The following is an 18,196-nucleotide window of genomic DNA, read 5'->3' as shown; positions in this document are numbered from 1 at the left end:
ATCTCAGCGATTTAAACTAAGATATTTTTGTTTAGTCACAAACTTAAAAAATATATATTTTTAAAGTACACTTCTAGACTACCGTAATTAACAAATGTAGCAACACACAGGATTGCGGAGAATGATTCTAGCCTACTTCCGTTTCCTCGTAGCTACCCTAAAACTCAAAATCGTGAAATACTTGTGTGTTTTATCACAGTCTCCACAGTTTACCTTTTCCCTTTTCTTCAATAAAACGACACATATAAGGTGAATTCAGGTTGATTGGAATACTTTCCCCAGTGATCTCAATAGCAAAAACTGTCCACTATTACACCACTATGTTATTTGAAACTGTAAGCTATAAATGACATGTGTCTTCACAGTTTTACCACTAGAGGTCAGTGTGATCTCGATAATGTTCTCGCTCCTGTCTGAGAATGTGGTAAAGAACCGTCTGAACTCTGACAGCAGATTCCACAAATTTACAACAAAGTTTTTGTTCTTGAACTTGTTTAGCATAACAGAATGCTGAAATGTAAAAACGAATGCACTCTTATCACTTCACACATCCCCGGCATGGGTGTCCTGAAGAAGTAACTCTTTTCAGTTCAGTGCAACCACTAAAATAACACCATTTATCACAACTCTTACGTAAGACTTCCAGACATCTATAGCTACATGTTTATATAAGTATGTAGTAGACGAGCCCTTGCTGTTGGTTTATCCTTTTTATTTCACAAAAAGCTATGATTTGCAGATTTTTCTGCCTAAAAAATGTTTAATGTATTGTATGTTTGTGGTTATCTTCCTTGTTTTACAGATTCATATCACATGTTAACTTTGGTTGGTCAACATTCCAACATTATGAATCTCATGTCAGCTGATTTTCAAGCTGACTCATTCTTTGGTTCTCAACACAAACATCCAAACACAAGCAAAAAGGAACCCATTATTTAATATATAAAATGTAATTTTATAGGTTTTGTTTGTTGGGCCTATCAAACACTTGATTTCAATTATATTTTGATTAATGACTGTAAAGAAACTGGCACGTTTTAGTTTCTGAACAGGATAGGTTTTATGTAGCTTTTATTGATCCAAAAGTTATGAGTGACTCAGAAGTATCCAGTTTCAGACTAAACTGATTTTTAGATTTCCTGGTTGCCTTTTATTAAATAGCGAAAGGTTACGTTAAATATGCATAAATGAAGCTAGGGTTAGCATATCTCTTGATGTCAGCTGTAGGTAAGTGGGTGTTTCACATTGAAAATAACTCTCAAACGGACTGTCACTGACTGCAATGGAGTCTGAATGATTCCGTCACTCTGTTTAAGTGTTATACTGTGTAATAAGCCTATATGAATATAATGTGCATATCGGTGCTGAAATGAATGAGAGGGGGATGATAGCATTTTGTTTACATGAGCTTATTTTATTTGACAACTGAGCTGCATAATTTCAAACAGCAAATGTGTAAAGCATTAAGGAAATGTGCAGCAGTCTCTCAGTGTATCCTTTAAAAAAATCCATAGATTTCTTCTACAACATGAACATTAAACATACAGCATTATTCACAAACTATATACATCCACATGCCATTGTTTAGGCAAATGACAGTTGAGGCAAAGACACTATAGGGCCTATGAAATGTGTTACAATGCAGAAATAAATGGCAGCTGGTACATCACCTATGCATTCATAAACCCAGGCCTAGAAAAATAAACACATTCAATAAAACTCAGGAGCCTTCCATGATCTCCTGATTTGATTTTCAGATCTATCCAATCTACATGTTTATTCATGTCATGTTACAGTGCTCCACAACATTTGTACAATACACAGCATGGCCCATTTAGCTTTTTCAAGGTCATGAATAGTGACAATGTTTCAGAAAAGGCAAAACACATTTGATATAATCACATATCTCTTACCTTACATACTTTTCAACGGCTGTCTCTCCTACTAAAATGAGCCAGCTCACATGTTTGTTTGTTTGTTTATGCTAGCTCAAGAGTATGATTTCATACATATATTCCAACACTTGCCTTGTATTTAAGAAGATTTCCTTAAGAAAGACATACATCATAGTTTGAGTTCAAAGGGCATTGGCTTAAAAACGAAGAGTGAGGATTGTGTTATAGGAAACTGAGAAGGCAAGAAAAAGTGCACTTTACCTCTGGATTAAATAACTACTTTTATCAGAATATATACAGTACAAACTTTTATATCTACCAAAAGAACACAGATTACATTCAATATCAAAGTTCCATAAGGTGCTATAATACCTTGTACATTTTGCTAGAGGTGACACAGGACAATGATGTCAGATTGTTGGCAAAGCACTCTCAGTGATGATTGACAGGTGATTGGTCCCGCCATTCTCATCCGGAGAGCTAATTTCCTTCACAACAAGTGATTCAGAACAATTGTTCGGGAGAGGGAGAGAGAGAGAGAGAGAGAGAGACGGGGGCTGCTGTAACATTACATCAGAGGTTTGTTGCTCACACCATTTGTCCAATTAAAATCGCTCGAAACATTTCGTCACCACCCCTACCAGAGGAGCATCTCTAAGAAATGAGTCTTGGCCCAAACTCTACGGTATGTTGAGGTATGTAGATAACTCTTTCGAGCACTGAACATTGAAAATAGCGAAATAGGACTGAAATCCAGTCATACTATAATAGAAAGTTATATTTGACAAATACTGCAGCAGTCGCACCAGCCTGCTTGAGGTCAATATCAAACATTACATCCAAGAGTCCAATATGTGACTTCCAAATCTTCACAAAAAAAAAAAACTCAGCTAGGATAAGTGCCGTTCTTTAGCTTAAAGAAGATTCATTTGTATTGCACTAAACTACATTTCTTCATAAAAAAAGACAACTACAATAACAACCCAAAAAACCCCAGAGCAAAGTCTGAGATTTCTCACATTTTCGGTCAATACTAGTTTGCCATTAAATGGCGAGACATAAAGGACATAAAAGTGGCTGCAGTCAATTGGATTTTCATTCAAATATCTCAAGGAATCAGTGCAAAAGGCACTGGCTGTTACAACGTCCCCCATTCTCCCCATTCTGATAAACCAATTTGTTGTGAAATTATGAATCCTAATAATAATTATAATAATACAAACAAAAACAAAACGATAAAAGAATAGCCTTTGCTTGGAAATCCATAGAAACACTATACTAAATACTCAATGACAATTAAATTAAGATGAACAGATAAATAGCAATATTACAAGCAAACTAGTGTGCACTCAACGGTCAAAAGGACCAGCTTTATGTACCATCATTTTCATTTCTTTGGGACTGATGACCGGCATCATTCTCTGAGCCATGGTCCCCAGACACAGGAGAGGCCGGGTCGGCGTCGCTGGACAGGTCACCGTCAGGAGACAGCGGCTCGTCGTCTTTTGAGGATGCTGCATCAAATCCGGAGGTTTTATCGGCACACACCCCGGGGAAACCGATGGCAGCGGCGGCCGCAGCTGCGGTGGAGGCGTGAGTGGGAATCCCGGGGTAAAGCCACGGGAATGGCGTGGTTAGCGCCGCCGCTGGATACACCAACTTCTCCAAATGACTTTTATCAAACAAAGGCATGTATGATGCTGCTGCGGACGGGTTTATGAAGTAAAACGGCATGCAAAAGGGAGTCTGTTGTCCACCGACACCCGTCATTCCCATTAAAGAGTTCATAAGCGCCACATCCGGTCGGGTATTGGCGGAATCAGATGCACCGTTCGCAGACCAGTTCAGTTTGGCTTTTTTGGTGACACGTTCGTCTCCGAACTCCTGCTTGATCTTAACTCCTTTCGCTGTGTCACATCCTTTCTCGCATTTGCCATCGCCTTTCTCCGCCTCTCCTCCGTATCCGCTGTCAGTGTCTGTGTCGTTCTCGTTCAGCTCGAGGTTCTGAGTCCTCTGGATGACAGGGACGCAGTTGGCTTGTGTGTCTCTCTGCGTGTCCCGCTCTGGAGCGTCGTCGCCTGGCAACTGCTGGTGCTGCAGGATCCCTGCGCCCGACTGGAACTGCGCGGAAACTTTGTGTAAGTGGTTGATGAGTCGCGTGCACCTCTGCTCACGCGCCGTCCAGTTCTCCACCTTGTTCAGATACTGCAGGACTTCTTTGGCACATGCTTGAAAGCCTGAGTGGAACGCGTCTAAGTCAGCCTGGAGGGAGGACTTTAACGATCGCTCACCTGTCATAAAACAAAGACAAAGTCCTGTCATATACAACAGAAAAATGACAGATAGACAGATACATAGAAATAATCTGTACATAGATTAGATAGTTAGATCACTTATTGATTGATTGATTGATTGATTAGATAGATAGATAGATAGATAGATAGATAGATAGATAGATAGATAGATAGATGCAAAACAGATATAAATATATATCAGATTTAAATATATGAAACCACGTGACATTAATATAAATAAGATAAATATAAAATACACATAATTATGCGTTCATATGTGCAGTTATGTTAGTGTTTAAGCTACATTTACTCTGTTTTACTTCATGTGGTATAGATGTTTCTCAGGTTGTATTGTGTGTGGGTTGCATATTATGTAATTTACCGTTCTGCAAAGCGATGATCTTCTGGTGCTGTTGCTCTGTGACAGCTGTCAAAGCGTTCAAATGCTTCAGCGTCAACTCAAGAACTACCGCTTTTTCCAAGTGACCTAGAGTCTGTAAGACAATACGAACATTTAGGATTTTCCCTACTTTCATGCTTTCCCTAATATAAATATACAAAACACATTTTAAAAAGACTAAAACATTTTTTTTACCGTAAGTTTGAGATGTTCGGGTAATAAATCTTTCAGCTGCCCAATACATTCATTTATTCGGTCCCTCCTCTTTTTCTCGATCAGTCTGTGTGGTAACTTGTATGCGTCCTGCGAATGGGAAGTAGCAATGCAAAAAGTTCTTAAAGTAATAATTATCTCTTAAATTCTTAATAACGAGGTGTTACGTGAACCTGACGGACATCACGTTTACATCACGGGTCCACAGTTTGCTTACCTTTCCTTCCTCTCTCTTCATCCCTCGTTTAGATTTGCACATGTAGAGAGACGAATATTCAACCCTATAAAAAGAAAACACTATATTAATCTCAACACACATTAAAAAAATTGTAACGTTACCTGAAACAAAATTAAAAACAAAACAACCGAACATAAAATTACCCCAAGAAATCCGCGTGATCCAGGAACTGTCTGCCCTGCATTCTAGGTATTCTTTCATCCATAACTTAGTCCCACTTTCTTGTTCGCTTCTTTTACAATCAGGTTTGGTTAATCCAGTATCAGCGGAGCGTCAGTGCGTTGTGTCCGGTCTCGCACAGCACCTCTGAATGATGAAGTGTGTGCGCGCTCGCCTGAGCTGCCACTTTGCCCAGCACTCAGTCTGCTCGTGGCGACTACCGCGCACGCGCGCCTCCAGCAGGCAGGAACCGCGCGCACACTCACGTGTAAATGCACCAGCTCGAGAGTCTGGGAATTAAATGGGTTTTGAAAGTTGTCAGTTCATTGCTGAATAGACTCTGAAAAATAATCCACAGCATATCGCTCCAAAGCATTAAAATAATTGCGTTTTAAGTCTCAGGAATAATATCTACACATGTAAATATGAAATACTAGTTCTTAATATATTATTATTAATAACATTTAAATGTTTCTATATAAAGCCAATTCAAATTATTATAGGCTAAACCTACACACATTTTTTTGTGTGTAATTTTAGAAAAAACATCAAAAATATTTCATACTTTAAAGTAAATAAACATTCAAAAGCTCATTTACGTAGCTAAATAAATGCATTATTAAAATGCCTTCATATGGGCTGTTTATCATGTTTGCCAAATATTATTATCACTATTTAAGAAGATAATTCCTCTTTTGGTGGGGTGTGGGGGGTCATAATTAAGCTTGATGTCAATAAATTCTTATTATTATTTTATTGTACATATTTTTTAAAGATTTTCAAATGGACAGTTATGATTATCTGGTATTTATTTTAAACGAAATGAACGGAATCAGTTTGTTTTTCAATTAGTCTGCTATGATGTTTGCAACTTTATAATGGAAACGTTTCTAGTTTTGTGCAGCATGTTGAGCATGAATTGACATCTATAAAATCTACTGAGATTGCTTTGCTTATATGCCGACACGATATAAACCGAGGTGTGACATTACACAACAGCAGATAGAATAAGCTCTCAATATAGTGTGGCTGAAAATAGACCACATTCTGTCAATATCCAGCCTTCAGAACACTTCAAGCTGATGAACCCATTAAAATCAGAGCATGAAATATAAAATGAGAAAAAAAATGTTTTACTAAAGCTCCAGGTGCATACAGACATATTCACTATAAGAAACGTGTCCTGCATGAAGTTAATGAATCACCATAATTAACACAAAGTGAAATATCTGCTCTCTCTCATAATATTCATAAGAGATTAACTGTAACCCTCTCACATGCCGGCGGATCACGTAACTTCATCAAAATCATGTGACTAACTCTAGGCTGTAATGAATAGATTACACAGTATGTTGCAGGAAGTTGGCAGGACTCAAACACTCGCCCACATGTTTGCCAGTGACAAGAGTTGTTTTTGCTCTCTCTGTAAGATCCCTGTTTCCTGTTTAGTTTCAGGGAGTCTAGTAGTTGTCGTGTGTTGGAGTCCCCCTTTATGTCTCCCCTCTCCTTTCCTACCCTCCCTCCTTTCCGTCTCCTCTCCGTGTGCTCTATATGTGGCTCTTGTGGAATCTGCTCCAAATGTTTTCCATATTAGTTCAGAGCCCTTTTTGCTTCCGAATAGCGAGCAGGGATCGCGTAGGGAGAGAAGCCTCCAGTGAGGAGGGAGGGGAAGGGCAGGGCAGGGCAAGCGGGGCGGCAGGCAGCGTGAAGGAACAGTCTAGCTAAAGAGAGCAAAAGAAACGGCAGGCGAGAAAGAAAAATAAGGACAAACAGATAGAGGGCGAGAGCAAGAACATCCAGTCTGCCTCAAAGGAAGATTAACAATCTCAGCACGAGACAGGAGGAATTATGGGGTCGGGGACGAGTCCGAAGGGGTCGCCTGGAGGAGGCAACGCAACCCCTGACAATGAGAAGAAGGGAAAAGCAAAACCTGAAGGCCCATTACTGGAGGATGTCCAAACATGTTGTGGCTGCCGCTTTCCTTTGCTGGTCGCTCTGTTCCAGCTTCTGTTGGGCATCGCAGTAGCAGGGGTGGCCTTCCTCATGGTTGCCATTAGCCCCTCTCTGCTGGCCAGGGAGACGCCCCATTGGGCCGGCATCATTGTAAGCTTCCTTTTGCTCTTCATCAACCTCTCCCTCAACTCCCAGCATGCCTTGTTTTACTCTTTCATGCATGAGGCCATCGCATCAGATTCATTGGCCACACAGCTTTATACTGTTCATAAGCATACAATAAGCAAACTGTTAGAGAGAGCATGTGCACATCCAAGTAAAATAATAACTACGTTCATACTGCAAGCCTTTTTTTTTGTCTTTCTAAAATGTGTTTAATATATCAGATTCAAGTGTGAACTGATCCCGATCCTGAACTGGCTCGCATGCAGAGGTGGGTAGTAACGAAGTACATTTACTTCGTTACATTTACTTGAGTATTTTTTGGGAAAAATTGTACTTTTAAGAGTAGATTTAAATGTGGGTACTTTTTACTTTTACTCGAGTACATTTCTAATAAAAAAACGGTACTTTTACTTCGTTACGTTGAGCGATGTTCCTCTCGTTACTTTATTTTAATGCAATATGTGTTGTTAAATGCGTAGTTTTCCAAGCGCGCTGTATCTTTTTTCTGGGCATGAGCGATGCTCAATTCACAAATGAATCACTCTTTTGAGTCGATTCTGTTCAAAGACTTCATCAAACAAGTGGGCAGATCTGTCTAAATCGGTTCGCGAATCAGTTTGTATGATCTGTTCAGTTTCCTGCACGCACTGAATCGTCTGAAGCGCTTTCAATTCACACTCGACTCGAAGTCGTAACAGGAAGATTTAAGAACATCAAGAAAGCTGGATGAAGTGGCTGTGGACCTACAGTACAGTCAAGTGAACGCAAATCTGCAAATGCATAATTTTTGCCAGCGATGAAGATCTCTATTATCTTCTTATGCTGAGGACGATATATCCTGTGGAACGATATTCGATTTATTTCTTGCAGAAATATACATTTGATTACATTTTGGAGAACAGACAGAAGAAGATCCGTCGATGTGCGTTTGATCGTCGTTTGTGTTCAGATGTTCAGTAGCGGTCAGCGCGAGCACATGTGAAGAGTTTGAACTCTTTCTTCTCTGTGTCAATGTTTCCCTTTACATGCCTTTAAATGCAAAACTCTGCAGATACACTATATTTCGACATTGTCTAATAATCCAACTGTAGTTGTATAAGTTACTATTATACAAACCAAAGGACAGGCAATGATTTTCGGGCTACAGATGGCAGAAATAATGCTTGTCTCTTCTGTTTTTGTGGCAAAGATAGCCTATCTAATTATGATAATAATAGTCATTTAAATAAAAAATATCTAAATAATATCATGTTTTATATATATGTCATAGTATATATAGGCCTATGATCCGAAGTAACTAACTATAGCTACTTGAGTAGTTTTCTCATTGGATACTTTTCTCATTGGATACTAATTATGATAATAATAGTCATTTAAATAAAAAATATCTAAATAATATCATGTTTTATATATATATCATATATATCGGCCTATGATCCGAAGTAACTAGTAACTAACTACTTGAGTAGTTTTCTCATTGGATACTTTTTTACTCTTACTCAAGTAACTATTAAGATTGTTACTTTTACTTTTACTTTGAGTAAATATTTCTAGAAGTACTTGTACTTTTACTTGAGTACAGTTTTTGGATACTCTACCCACCTCTGCTCGCATGCACAAAAAAACAAAAACAAAGACTGAAGTCAGTGTTATTTGTTAATTTCTAAGGTGATGCACAGGCGATAAGAAGGACAAATACAAGCATGAGGAGATCATATTTCAATATTTACGACCCCTAAAGTTTTGCTTGTGTAAAGCTGTCACCTTGATACTTATGGAAAAGTCATAAAAGTACCGTGAATAACGATATGACTGTTCAGACTGAGGTCCAGGCTACACTGTAAAAAATTATTGTGAATTTAACGGTAAAAGACTTAAACTGTGAAGAACAGTTAATTGGTTAACATAACGTTTTGGTATTAAAATAGATAACTGAAATAGATCGAACCGTACATTTAATGTACATTTACAGTAAAATACTGCTAAATTAACAGTTTTGGATAATTTACAGTGAAAAACGGTAAATTGACATTCCCAGAATTCCCTGCGTGACACTTCACTGTTTCTTCTCAGTTTTTGTTTTGACAGTCAGTTATGTACATTTAGGTTTTATGTTACATCTAATGTTGGTAAATTAATGTTTATTGACGTTTTTTTAATGTCATGTGTGTTATACCATGATGGTGTTTAGTGTTTGTGTGAATGACAATGTGCACCTTCTATCTATTAGTCATAACCTACTCAGCTTGAGCACAGCTGCTTGTGATAGTCTTTGAATCATCATGTGATTCGGATCACCACTGTGTTTGGTGCCTGACCTGTCAGTGTATTACACAATTATAAAACAGGTATTAGTTGTTCAATAGATTTTTGGTATATTACCAAAAGTAATATACCAATTAACTATTAGATTTATTGGTATATAAGCGTTTTATCAGTTTATGAAACATTGTATTTTACATTAATTATGTTAAATCTGTAAAACCTATGCTGCTACCGTATTTTTTATGGTACATTTCTGGCAACCACAGCTGCCGTTTTTTTACCGTAAATTTAACGGAACTTCTTTTTTACAGTGAATGGAAGTGACTTAAATCAAAAGATCAGTTGCCATGTTTGTGCTGTTCACACTCTAATGGAAAAAAAGAAGATTTGAGTCACATATTAAAGATTTGGGCCACTTTTTCTGATATGCTGATATGAGATTCACCACTAAGAGATTTTCATTAAATTTTGCTTGTTCATCAATGATTTACAAAGTATTCTCTTAACTTTTGCACATAAGTATTCAGTCACAGAAGCCTATTTAGAGTTTGAAACAACTCGGGTTCCTCAGCTAAATAAATCTAAAAATACTACAGTTGTGTTTGTTTGAGAATCACAAGAGAGTAAGATCAAACTTATAAATAGCAAACGATTGTTCAAAGAATTCAAGCCAGCTCAAAGCAATCCCTGAGTGCAGACATGCATGTTCAGTCACGTAGACCATAGGAAAGCACAGGGTCTGAAAGACAGGACAATAACTTTGCATGCATCAGTTGTCATCTAACCCTAACCCTTATGATGAATATAATAGAAATTACATTATTTCATTCAACTTTGTGTAACTGTAATGCATTTGTTACAGTATTAAAGGGATAGCCGTAAAGGCAGGTGACCCATTGACTTCCATAGTAGGAAATAAATAAATACTATGGACAAAATTCAACATTCTTTAAAATATCTTCCTTTGTGTTCAACTGAATTCAGAAAGTCATACAGGTTTGGAACATCATAAGGCTGAGTAAATTATGACAGAATTTTAATTTTTAGGTGAACTATCCCTTTAATCTTTGTTCAACTTTAATAAAAATCTTCCTCTTCCTTGTTAGTTCATGTTAGCTCAGGTCCATTAAATAACACTACAACTTTTGATATTAATAATGTATTAGTATTATGTTGAAATTAACATACAGATGCTTTAGAAGTATTTTTCATTGTTAGGTCATACAAATGTGGTTAACTAATGGTAAAGTGTTACCAACTTTGCTTTTAGTTGTTCAAAATGTCACATTTCAATTCAAATTACAGTTTTGCATCATTTTTGCCTCAATTCATATCAAGAAATCGAAATGAAATGTAAAAAGCATTGTCTGATCAATTTTGACTGCCAAACAACCCCCAACAACACTTTTATTGTGTAAAACATTATCTAATGCGGCAATAAAACATAAAGCGACGGCTATGTTGAATACACAAATTCAGAATCGTAAAAACGCACACATTTTATTGGAGCAATATAGATCAGAGAGATCTCAAGTTTAGGCCTAAAGAGAGGGCTGCTGTTCTTGGAGAAAACACACTGAGGTCAACAAGACTTCTCTGCCTCAGAACCTGGGAAAAACAATCAAATTAGATACCACACGTTAGTCACAAGACTCCAATCACGCTGAGAAAAGAGAGAGAGAGAGAGAGAGAGAGAGAGAGAGAGAGAGAGAGAGAGAGAGAGAGAGAGAGAGAGAGAGAGAGAGAGAGAGAGAGAGAGACAGACAGACAGACAGACAGAGAAGAAAAGAGAGAGATTAAAAGCGTGAGAGATAAAGATATCATGGAAGGGGGGGGGGGGGGGGGTCAAGCTATTCAATTTGCAGCAGCAGTCAATATATTATCAGATGACAGCTCAATGCTGAGTTGCACAATGCTGATTACAATGAGGGTTATGGTGGGCTCATGACAAGCCTGGCAGACACAGAAACACAGGAGCTCTGCTGCACTGCAAATAAGATTAGATCAATCCAGTGACTGGTGTGTGTTCATGGCAACAATGACATCAAATTTCAGCAACAGACTGTGAGTTGCTAACAGTGATCCACCCTCCAACTCAATTATTTTTGCTACATTTGGGGTCTGAGTGACAAGTCTATTAAAATGTCTCTACTGTATTTCCGTGTTTTGCAGATGTGTGTGGTGTCTCTGGTGGGATTCATCCTCTTCTGCATCACCAGAGTGCCTGACGAGAGGGCATCGACTCAGTTTATCATAAAGGTGAATGAGAAATGCAGCTTTTGGATAAAGTGACAATTACAATTGCCCCTCATACTGTATGCAAATACATTTCAAATAGAAACCCACAACGCTGCAGTCTAGCTCTGAGAGCGAAAGCTATCAACAGGTCTACAATAAAATTATCCGGAAATTAAAAATAATTTCATTATATAATGATCATTTACTCACCAACATGTTCCACTATTATTTCATTTATTTCTTCCATGAAACACAAAAAGTTATGATAGGTGGAATGTCTAAGCAGCTCTTTGCCATTCACTCTTAAAAAGAAAGGTTCTTTTTTGGCATTAATGGTTTCATGAAGAACATCTAACATCCATGGAACCTTTCCATTGCACAAAAGGTTCTTTATAGTGGAAAAACTTTCTTTGGATTATTAAAATGTTCTTCATACAAAAAATAAAATAAAAGGTTTTTTAAGATCTGATCACTGAAGAGTTCTTTGGGGAACCCAAAATGGTTCTCCTATGGCATCACAAAAAAATTACCTTTTGGAATCTTTATTTCTGGAAAGTGATTTTAAAAAACAAAAAACACCATAATATTATTACAAAAGCAGGCCATACTTGTCGAGCTCTATGTTCCAAGTCTTTGAATTATGAATTAGCAATGTTCTTTTGAGTCAGTTGTTTTAAATGAATAGTTTGAAGCGGTTAACAAAACCGGACTAAATACATTTTTTTCACAATTTGGTCCTGCAGATTCTCAAGTCAACAACATATTGAACCAAGATGATGTCCAATTGGTCTTATTCAATGAGTGAGCCTGATATTATGAGCAGTGAATCAGGCATTTGACTTTTGTTAAGAAAGTAACGTTTAATGAACGAATAGAGGGAATAAATCACAATCGTTATCGTATGGTAAACATTATGCCTACATCTCCTTTTGTGTTTCACACAAGAAATAATTTTTTATGGCTTAAGTGTGCTAATGAACTGTCTCTTTAATTAGGCATATTGTTTAATATTTAATGGACCATTGATATTGCCAGTAACATTCCTGAGTCCCCAAGACACCGAGCTGGTTTTAAATGAACAAGTATAGGCATTTTAGCCTATTAAAATCTAATTTCCATCGCACTGCCTTAATCATCACAATTGACTTCTGCCCAGCTCCTGTACTTCTTCCTGTGCACGATGGGGCTGGTCATTTCCGTACTGGTCATCGCATTCCAGTGCTACCATTACGCCCTGACCAGCAGCTACAGCTGTAAGGAAACGGAGGAGGACTGTAAGTGCACCCTGGACCCCGAGGACCCCATCGCCCGCACTTTCACCTACAGAGGTGTGACAGACTGCAGTGCCATCGACAGCACTCTACCGATGTATTACCTTCTGCAGATGCTGCTGAACCTGGCTCAAGCTATCGTCTGTCTGCTGGGGGCTTTCCTGATCTGGAAGCACAGGTACCAGGTGTTTTTCGCTGGGCTACAGATGGGATCTCCTTCTGTCCAGAATTGGCAGAAAGTTTAGGGCGGCGAGAGATTTCTGTCGAGAAGTAAACATGTGGCGCGTGGGAAGTGTTTGTGCCTTTAAGGAAGAAACTGTTTGCTGCAATATCTGCCCCAGTGGGAGTTTTCTGCCCTCTGACCTTTTCTCAAAGCAGTTGAACGAGTCTGTGTTTGTATTGCCATATTACAATATTTTGGAAAGTTTTATGCAATTTTTAGACTCATTGTATTTTTCTACATTATAGTTACCACTGCCAACACGAGTATTTTTTATCTATGATGCAAAACAAGACATGAAGATTAAAAAACAAATTAGTGACACAATCTGTTGTTGTTGTTATTATTGTGGTAATGCAATGCATAACAATTAATTTAATTGGCAGTATAAAAAGAAACACACACACAAAAAAAAAAAAACTTGAAATGCAATCAATTACACAAGCTTCACCTTTCGCATGTATTTTCTTACTTTGCACTTTTCGCTCATTGTTTCTGAGACGAAATTCCTGGTGTTCCATCCCCGTTTGCAGAGGAATATAAAACAAATTATACAAAACATTATATATCTGTCAAATCGATTAATCGTGATTAATCGCATCTAACTAAAAAGTTTGTGTTTATATAATGTGTATATAAAGTAGTAAACATTTGAATGTTTGAATGTATACACATATATGCATACATATAACATGTATAAATAAATATAATATAATCAGTAATCACACACATATATTATATAAACACAAACCTTTATATTAGATGCGATTAATTGCACTTAATCGATTTGACAGCACTAATACATACCTGTACATACATACATATCATTATGTTTTCCATTTTCTGTGCATTATTTTAGTAAAACTTGTTAGCATAACGATCAGTTCAACAGAGATTCATGCAACAGAGAAATTTGAAATTTAATTTAGATTTTTGACTATATATATATATATATAGTATGTAGTTTTGTATTGGAAGAGGTGTAAATAAAAAAAAATGTAACACAAACATACCAAAATAAATACAGTACTGCTTCAACTGAAGAACTGTCTAGAGAACTTGTAAAAAAACACGGTGTACACAACAGTCAGAAATGAAAGTGTGTGTGTGTGTGTGTGTGTGTGAGGGGGGGGGGGGGGGTCTTAGACAAACAGATACAGTAACGTTACATTCAATGGAAGGGTTGCTGTTTAACCTTTTTATTTTACATATATCTATTGCATATTTATGACAAGGTGAAAACTAAGCGAAACTTGACAATCAATCCAAACACGCTCAGTTCTTATTAACTCATTGTCAATGTAACTTGTAAGCAAATGAGTGATTTGAACACTGCCAACAGGAAGACGACTGCTTGATGTGTTAAAAGAGTCTGTTGCTTTAAAGAGACCTTCAGTCTGGTGTTGAGAAGAGATGCAACATGATGCTTCGGCATATAGGAAAAAAACACTCATAAATGTAAGCTTGTATGACTCATCTTTCCTTTGAGCTGATTTCTAATAAAAGGCATTTACATAACTCTCTCCTTTATCATCCAATTGCAAGTCTTTTAAAAATGATTAACTGAATTTCATACTTGTGTTTTTCTCATGCTGACTACCATCATTGGATCACATCCACAAATTTAAGTACCTAACGGTTTGCCCTGCCATTGTCACAAATAAGTCTTGTTTTATATTACTATATTCTTGTAGTAATATTGACTTTGCATAACAATTTTACAGGAATGATTTTCTCTGTTTAAATAATTATCAGTTTCCTAGTTGGGTGTATCACACAAAAGCTGTCAAGAATGTGTCCAGGTCATATTTAATCTAAAAAAATAAATACTAATTTATTAAAAAGTATTTTATTTTAATATATTTTCAATTCCTATTATAGTTGCGATTAATTCAAATCAAAGCTGAATTTTCAGCATCATTACTCCAGTCAGTGTCACATGATCCTTCATAAATCATTCTAATATACTGATTTGGTGCTCAAGAAACATTTCTTTACTATTATCAATGTTAAAAAAAGTTGTGCTGCTTAATATTTTTGTAGAAACCTTGATATTTTTTCCATGATTTTTTTTTTATGAATAATCTTTTCTAACATTAAAAAGTTGTATTAATTTAACGCATCCTTGCTGGAAATAAATTAATTAATTAATTAAAAAATCTATACATGGTATACTTATGCTTATTTTTTAGCTTGGTAGGTGACAATGAACTTTAATTGTATGTACAAGAGCAGTGTGAACATTTGAAAAACATCTTTTTCATTCCACAAAATAAAAAAGGGCCTGATCTCTTGGAGGGCTTCGATCTCTTTGTCTCTCCTGCAGACCTTCAGCAAGTCGCTCCGTACACTATTCGATTAGGCAGGAACGCTGAGTCAAATGAAAAATCCCCCTCAGATTTGCAGTGCTTTTAGGAGAGTGTTGCAGGGGGTGATCTCTCGCCTCTCCGGGACCAGCTCATGTGACACATCTCACCAGCATGACAACACGCACAGTCACATGCAGAAAGAAGGAAGGGAGGGTGGTATATTTAGATTAATGAGTGTGTTTATGCAGGATGGCGTACACTGTCTTGCCCTACCAATTGCGCACACCTGAATGATGGAAATGTGAGAAAGACTGTGTGTGTCAAGTCTTTACGGAGGATCAGTGATCATTAAAATGCATTCTGAGGGGACACTGAATTTACAACAAAATGATAAAACATTGAATAACTGCTACGTCTATGACATTTGCTTCTAGATTGAAAGACACGCGATCAGTGTGAGTGTGGACATTTAGTAAGAGTGGCAGTTATCCAACTTACTGTCTTCTGGTCCCTGATGGTGCATTCCAGACATGTTGGACTTTCCCTTGCTTAGTGACAGCTGTGAGCTATAACGGAGCCGTCAGGGGCTAATTTTAACCCGGGCCAGAGCAAAGGCACGAGCAGACATGGGTCTTTGTGCTCTGAAGAAATTAGGCAGAGTTGTACCCTAAATCAATAGCTTAAGCAATCAACGGATGTTTTTTGATGCAAAATTACTCCAACAATCATTGTCGACACCTTATGTAATCAAATTACTTTTTTCCCCAAGTAAATAGATATTTTGTTGGAAATTTAAAATGGACTGAGTTACTTTTACAAGTTACTTTGTTTTCCCATTTGTTGACCGACACCTCTCTTCTCCCAACGCTGAGAGAAATCGTGATTAATGTGCAGAGGCGTTGTGTGCGTTGAGTACCAGTTACTCATCTCACTTGGACAAAAACAGATTCAGTATTGTTCAAAGTGAATAAAAACAGTGAAATGCTAATTCTGATTATGCAAACCTGTAGTTAATACTGTAAATTACACAAATATAGCTACTTTATGCATTTAATCTCACTTTATTAACCAATGTGTTTGCTGTTGACCTTCGATGATCCAATTCAACCAAATTAATAAGCAAGAATGACTTTAGGTAAACAAAACATTGGCTTTTTTTATTGCCGAAATAAGAGCGTCAAACTTTCTTCTCCTGTATCCTATTCTTCTGCAAAAGGTTTGTTTGACATGCGCCTTCTACTGTACGGGAGTGATTTGCATTTTCTTCAGCCTGAGAAAGGGAGTAACGGAGTAATGCATTGCTTTTAAAAGTAACTTTCCCCAACACTTACTTGTTTAAGACTTTGACTTAATTAAATAGTTCAGTTAAATTGACTTTGATTTACAAACATATTAGAAACCTTAATCTGTGTTTCTAAAAGGTTTAAAGAATAGACTAGAGAACCAACATGAGTTTAACTTTGGGTCACAGTCATTCTGCACAACATCCAGAGTCAAACTAAGCATTGTAATACCAAATATAAATTCTTTATTATTTTCTGTACAACTGTATATAAGGCAAGCACAAAACATGCTAGTCACATGTCTGACATAAAAATACACAATAAAAGTCATTAAGAGTCAAGACTAGCGTTTAGGTCTTTGTAGAAGGTGATGCAAACACATTCCAACAGTCACGTGATTGTCTGATTATGAGATAATGTTTCCAGTCTTCTATCTTTCATTAAAGTAATTGTGAATTATAAAAAAAACTAGGAAACTCTCTAAAGGCACTTTATCTCTCCAGTTATTCCAGCACAGATTAAAGTCCACTTTGAGTTACAGAAATACTCCAGTTATGAACAGGACAATTAAAATATGATGGAGTTAATACTTGACACTTGAAAAAAAAAAAAAAAAAGACAGCCGAGTCCTCCAAATTTCCAAAATGGAAATTCCCTCATGAGCCCAGGGTTTGTGATTTTTCCGAATAAACACACTCTGTGCATTATTAACAAACGTCTTCCATCTATAAGATTTAAACGAGGAAACACTTACGAAATGACGCTCAAGTCTGTAGTCATTTCTATTCATCTATCTGGACAACTGTCATGTCATGATGGAAAGTGTGATATCACCATGAGTGTAGTGTTGATCATGGTGTGAACATCAGCATCTGTGTGTGAGTGTGTGTGGAGAGGTGATAAGTTCGTCCTCAGTGTGGAGGGGGGATTTGATGGTTTACTTGTGATGGTCCAAGAAAGCCCTGTCTCTGTTTATTCTTCCTTTGCTCCGTCATCTGTACATGTGGAAACACACACACACACAATTGAGTCACCTTTAAAAAAAACTTTACACTGTAAAAAAAGATAGATCGTTTAATATTGCAAGACTACAGTAAAAACCTGTTAATTGGTTAACTGTAACTTCCCTTACTCTACAGTAAAAAACGGTAAAAGATCTAATGACACATGTACAGTGTTAAAAAACATGTCAGAGAATTCAGTTTTTTTTACTGTAAATTATAAGGTGTAACAGCTGCTGCTGGTTCCTTATAGATTTTGTTTTTATAATGGGTTTTTTTCATAGTAAAATAA

The 18,196-nt window shown here is 37.0% G+C and overlaps 3 protein-coding genes across 3 annotated transcripts in view; 1 reads left to right on the top strand and 2 right to left on the bottom strand.

Moving 5' to 3' along the window:
- Positions 1 to 1,390: 1,390 nt before the first annotated feature.
- Positions 1,391 to 5,481, bottom strand: bhlhe41 (basic helix-loop-helix family, member e41). The gene is made up of 5 exons (XM_079621074.1): positions 5,184 to 5,481; positions 5,020 to 5,083; positions 4,785 to 4,892; positions 4,572 to 4,683; positions 1,391 to 4,186 (listed from the first exon to the last, which is right to left on the bottom strand). Exons 1-5 carry the CDS (start codon positions 5,243 to 5,245, stop codon positions 3,267 to 3,269), a joined length of 1,266 nt encoding a protein of 421 aa, XP_079477200.1. The 5' UTR covers positions 5,246 to 5,481; the 3' UTR covers positions 1,391 to 3,266.
- A 1,115-nt stretch (positions 5,482 to 6,596) lies between these two features.
- Positions 6,597 to 13,638, top strand: sspn (sarcospan (Kras oncogene-associated gene)). Its single transcript, XM_079621075.1, has 3 exons — positions 6,597 to 7,302; positions 11,755 to 11,841; positions 12,977 to 13,638. The coding sequence occupies exons 1-3, from the start codon at positions 7,048 to 7,050 to the stop codon at positions 13,334 to 13,336; spliced, it is 702 nt and encodes a 233-aa protein (XP_079477201.1). The 5' UTR covers positions 6,597 to 7,047; the 3' UTR covers positions 13,337 to 13,638.
- A 3,488-nt stretch (positions 13,639 to 17,126) lies between these two features.
- Positions 17,127 to 18,196, bottom strand: part of itpr2 (inositol 1,4,5-trisphosphate receptor, type 2) — an 89,989-nt gene continuing 88,919 nt past the window's right edge. Inside the window, exon 57 of the mRNA XM_079621073.1 lies at positions 17,127 to 17,898. Within this exon, the coding sequence (XP_079477199.1) occupies positions 17,815 to 17,898 (84 nt within the window). The 3' untranslated portion in view covers positions 17,127 to 17,814. The remainder of the gene's footprint in view (positions 17,899 to 18,196) is intronic.

This window comes from Phoxinus phoxinus (assembly GCF_949152265.1).
Source record: "Phoxinus phoxinus genome assembly, chromosome: 8".
NCBI classification, from domain to species: domain Eukaryota; kingdom Metazoa; phylum Chordata; class Actinopteri; order Cypriniformes; family Leuciscidae; genus Phoxinus; species Phoxinus phoxinus.
This window is presented reverse-complemented; position numbering and strand designations above follow the sequence as displayed.

Bases quoted from the DNA above. Each gene is read 5' to 3' on its own strand.
- bhlhe41 (XM_079621074.1), bottom strand. From the start codon at position 5,245: ATGGATGAAAGAATACCTAGAATGCAGGGCAGACAGTTCCTGGATCAC. The intron at 5,084-5,183 runs GTAATTTTATGT...TTCTTTTTATAG, and splicing joins GATCACGCGGATTTCTTGGG to GGTTGAATATTCGTCTCTCT. The intron at 4,893-5,019 runs GTAAGCAAACTG...TCCCATTCGCAG, and splicing joins TGAAGAGAGAGGAAGGAAAG to GACGCATACAAGTTACCACA.
- sspn (XM_079621075.1), top strand. From the start codon at position 7,048: ATGGGGTCGGGGACGAGTCCGAAGGGGTCGCCTGGAGGAGGCAACGCA. The intron at 7,303-11,754 runs GTAAGCTTCCTT...CGTGTTTTGCAG, and splicing joins CCCATTGGGCCGGCATCATT to ATGTGTGTGGTGTCTCTGGT. The intron at 11,842-12,976 runs GTGAATGAGAAA...ACTTCTGCCCAG, and splicing joins CGACTCAGTTTATCATAAAG to CTCCTGTACTTCTTCCTGTG.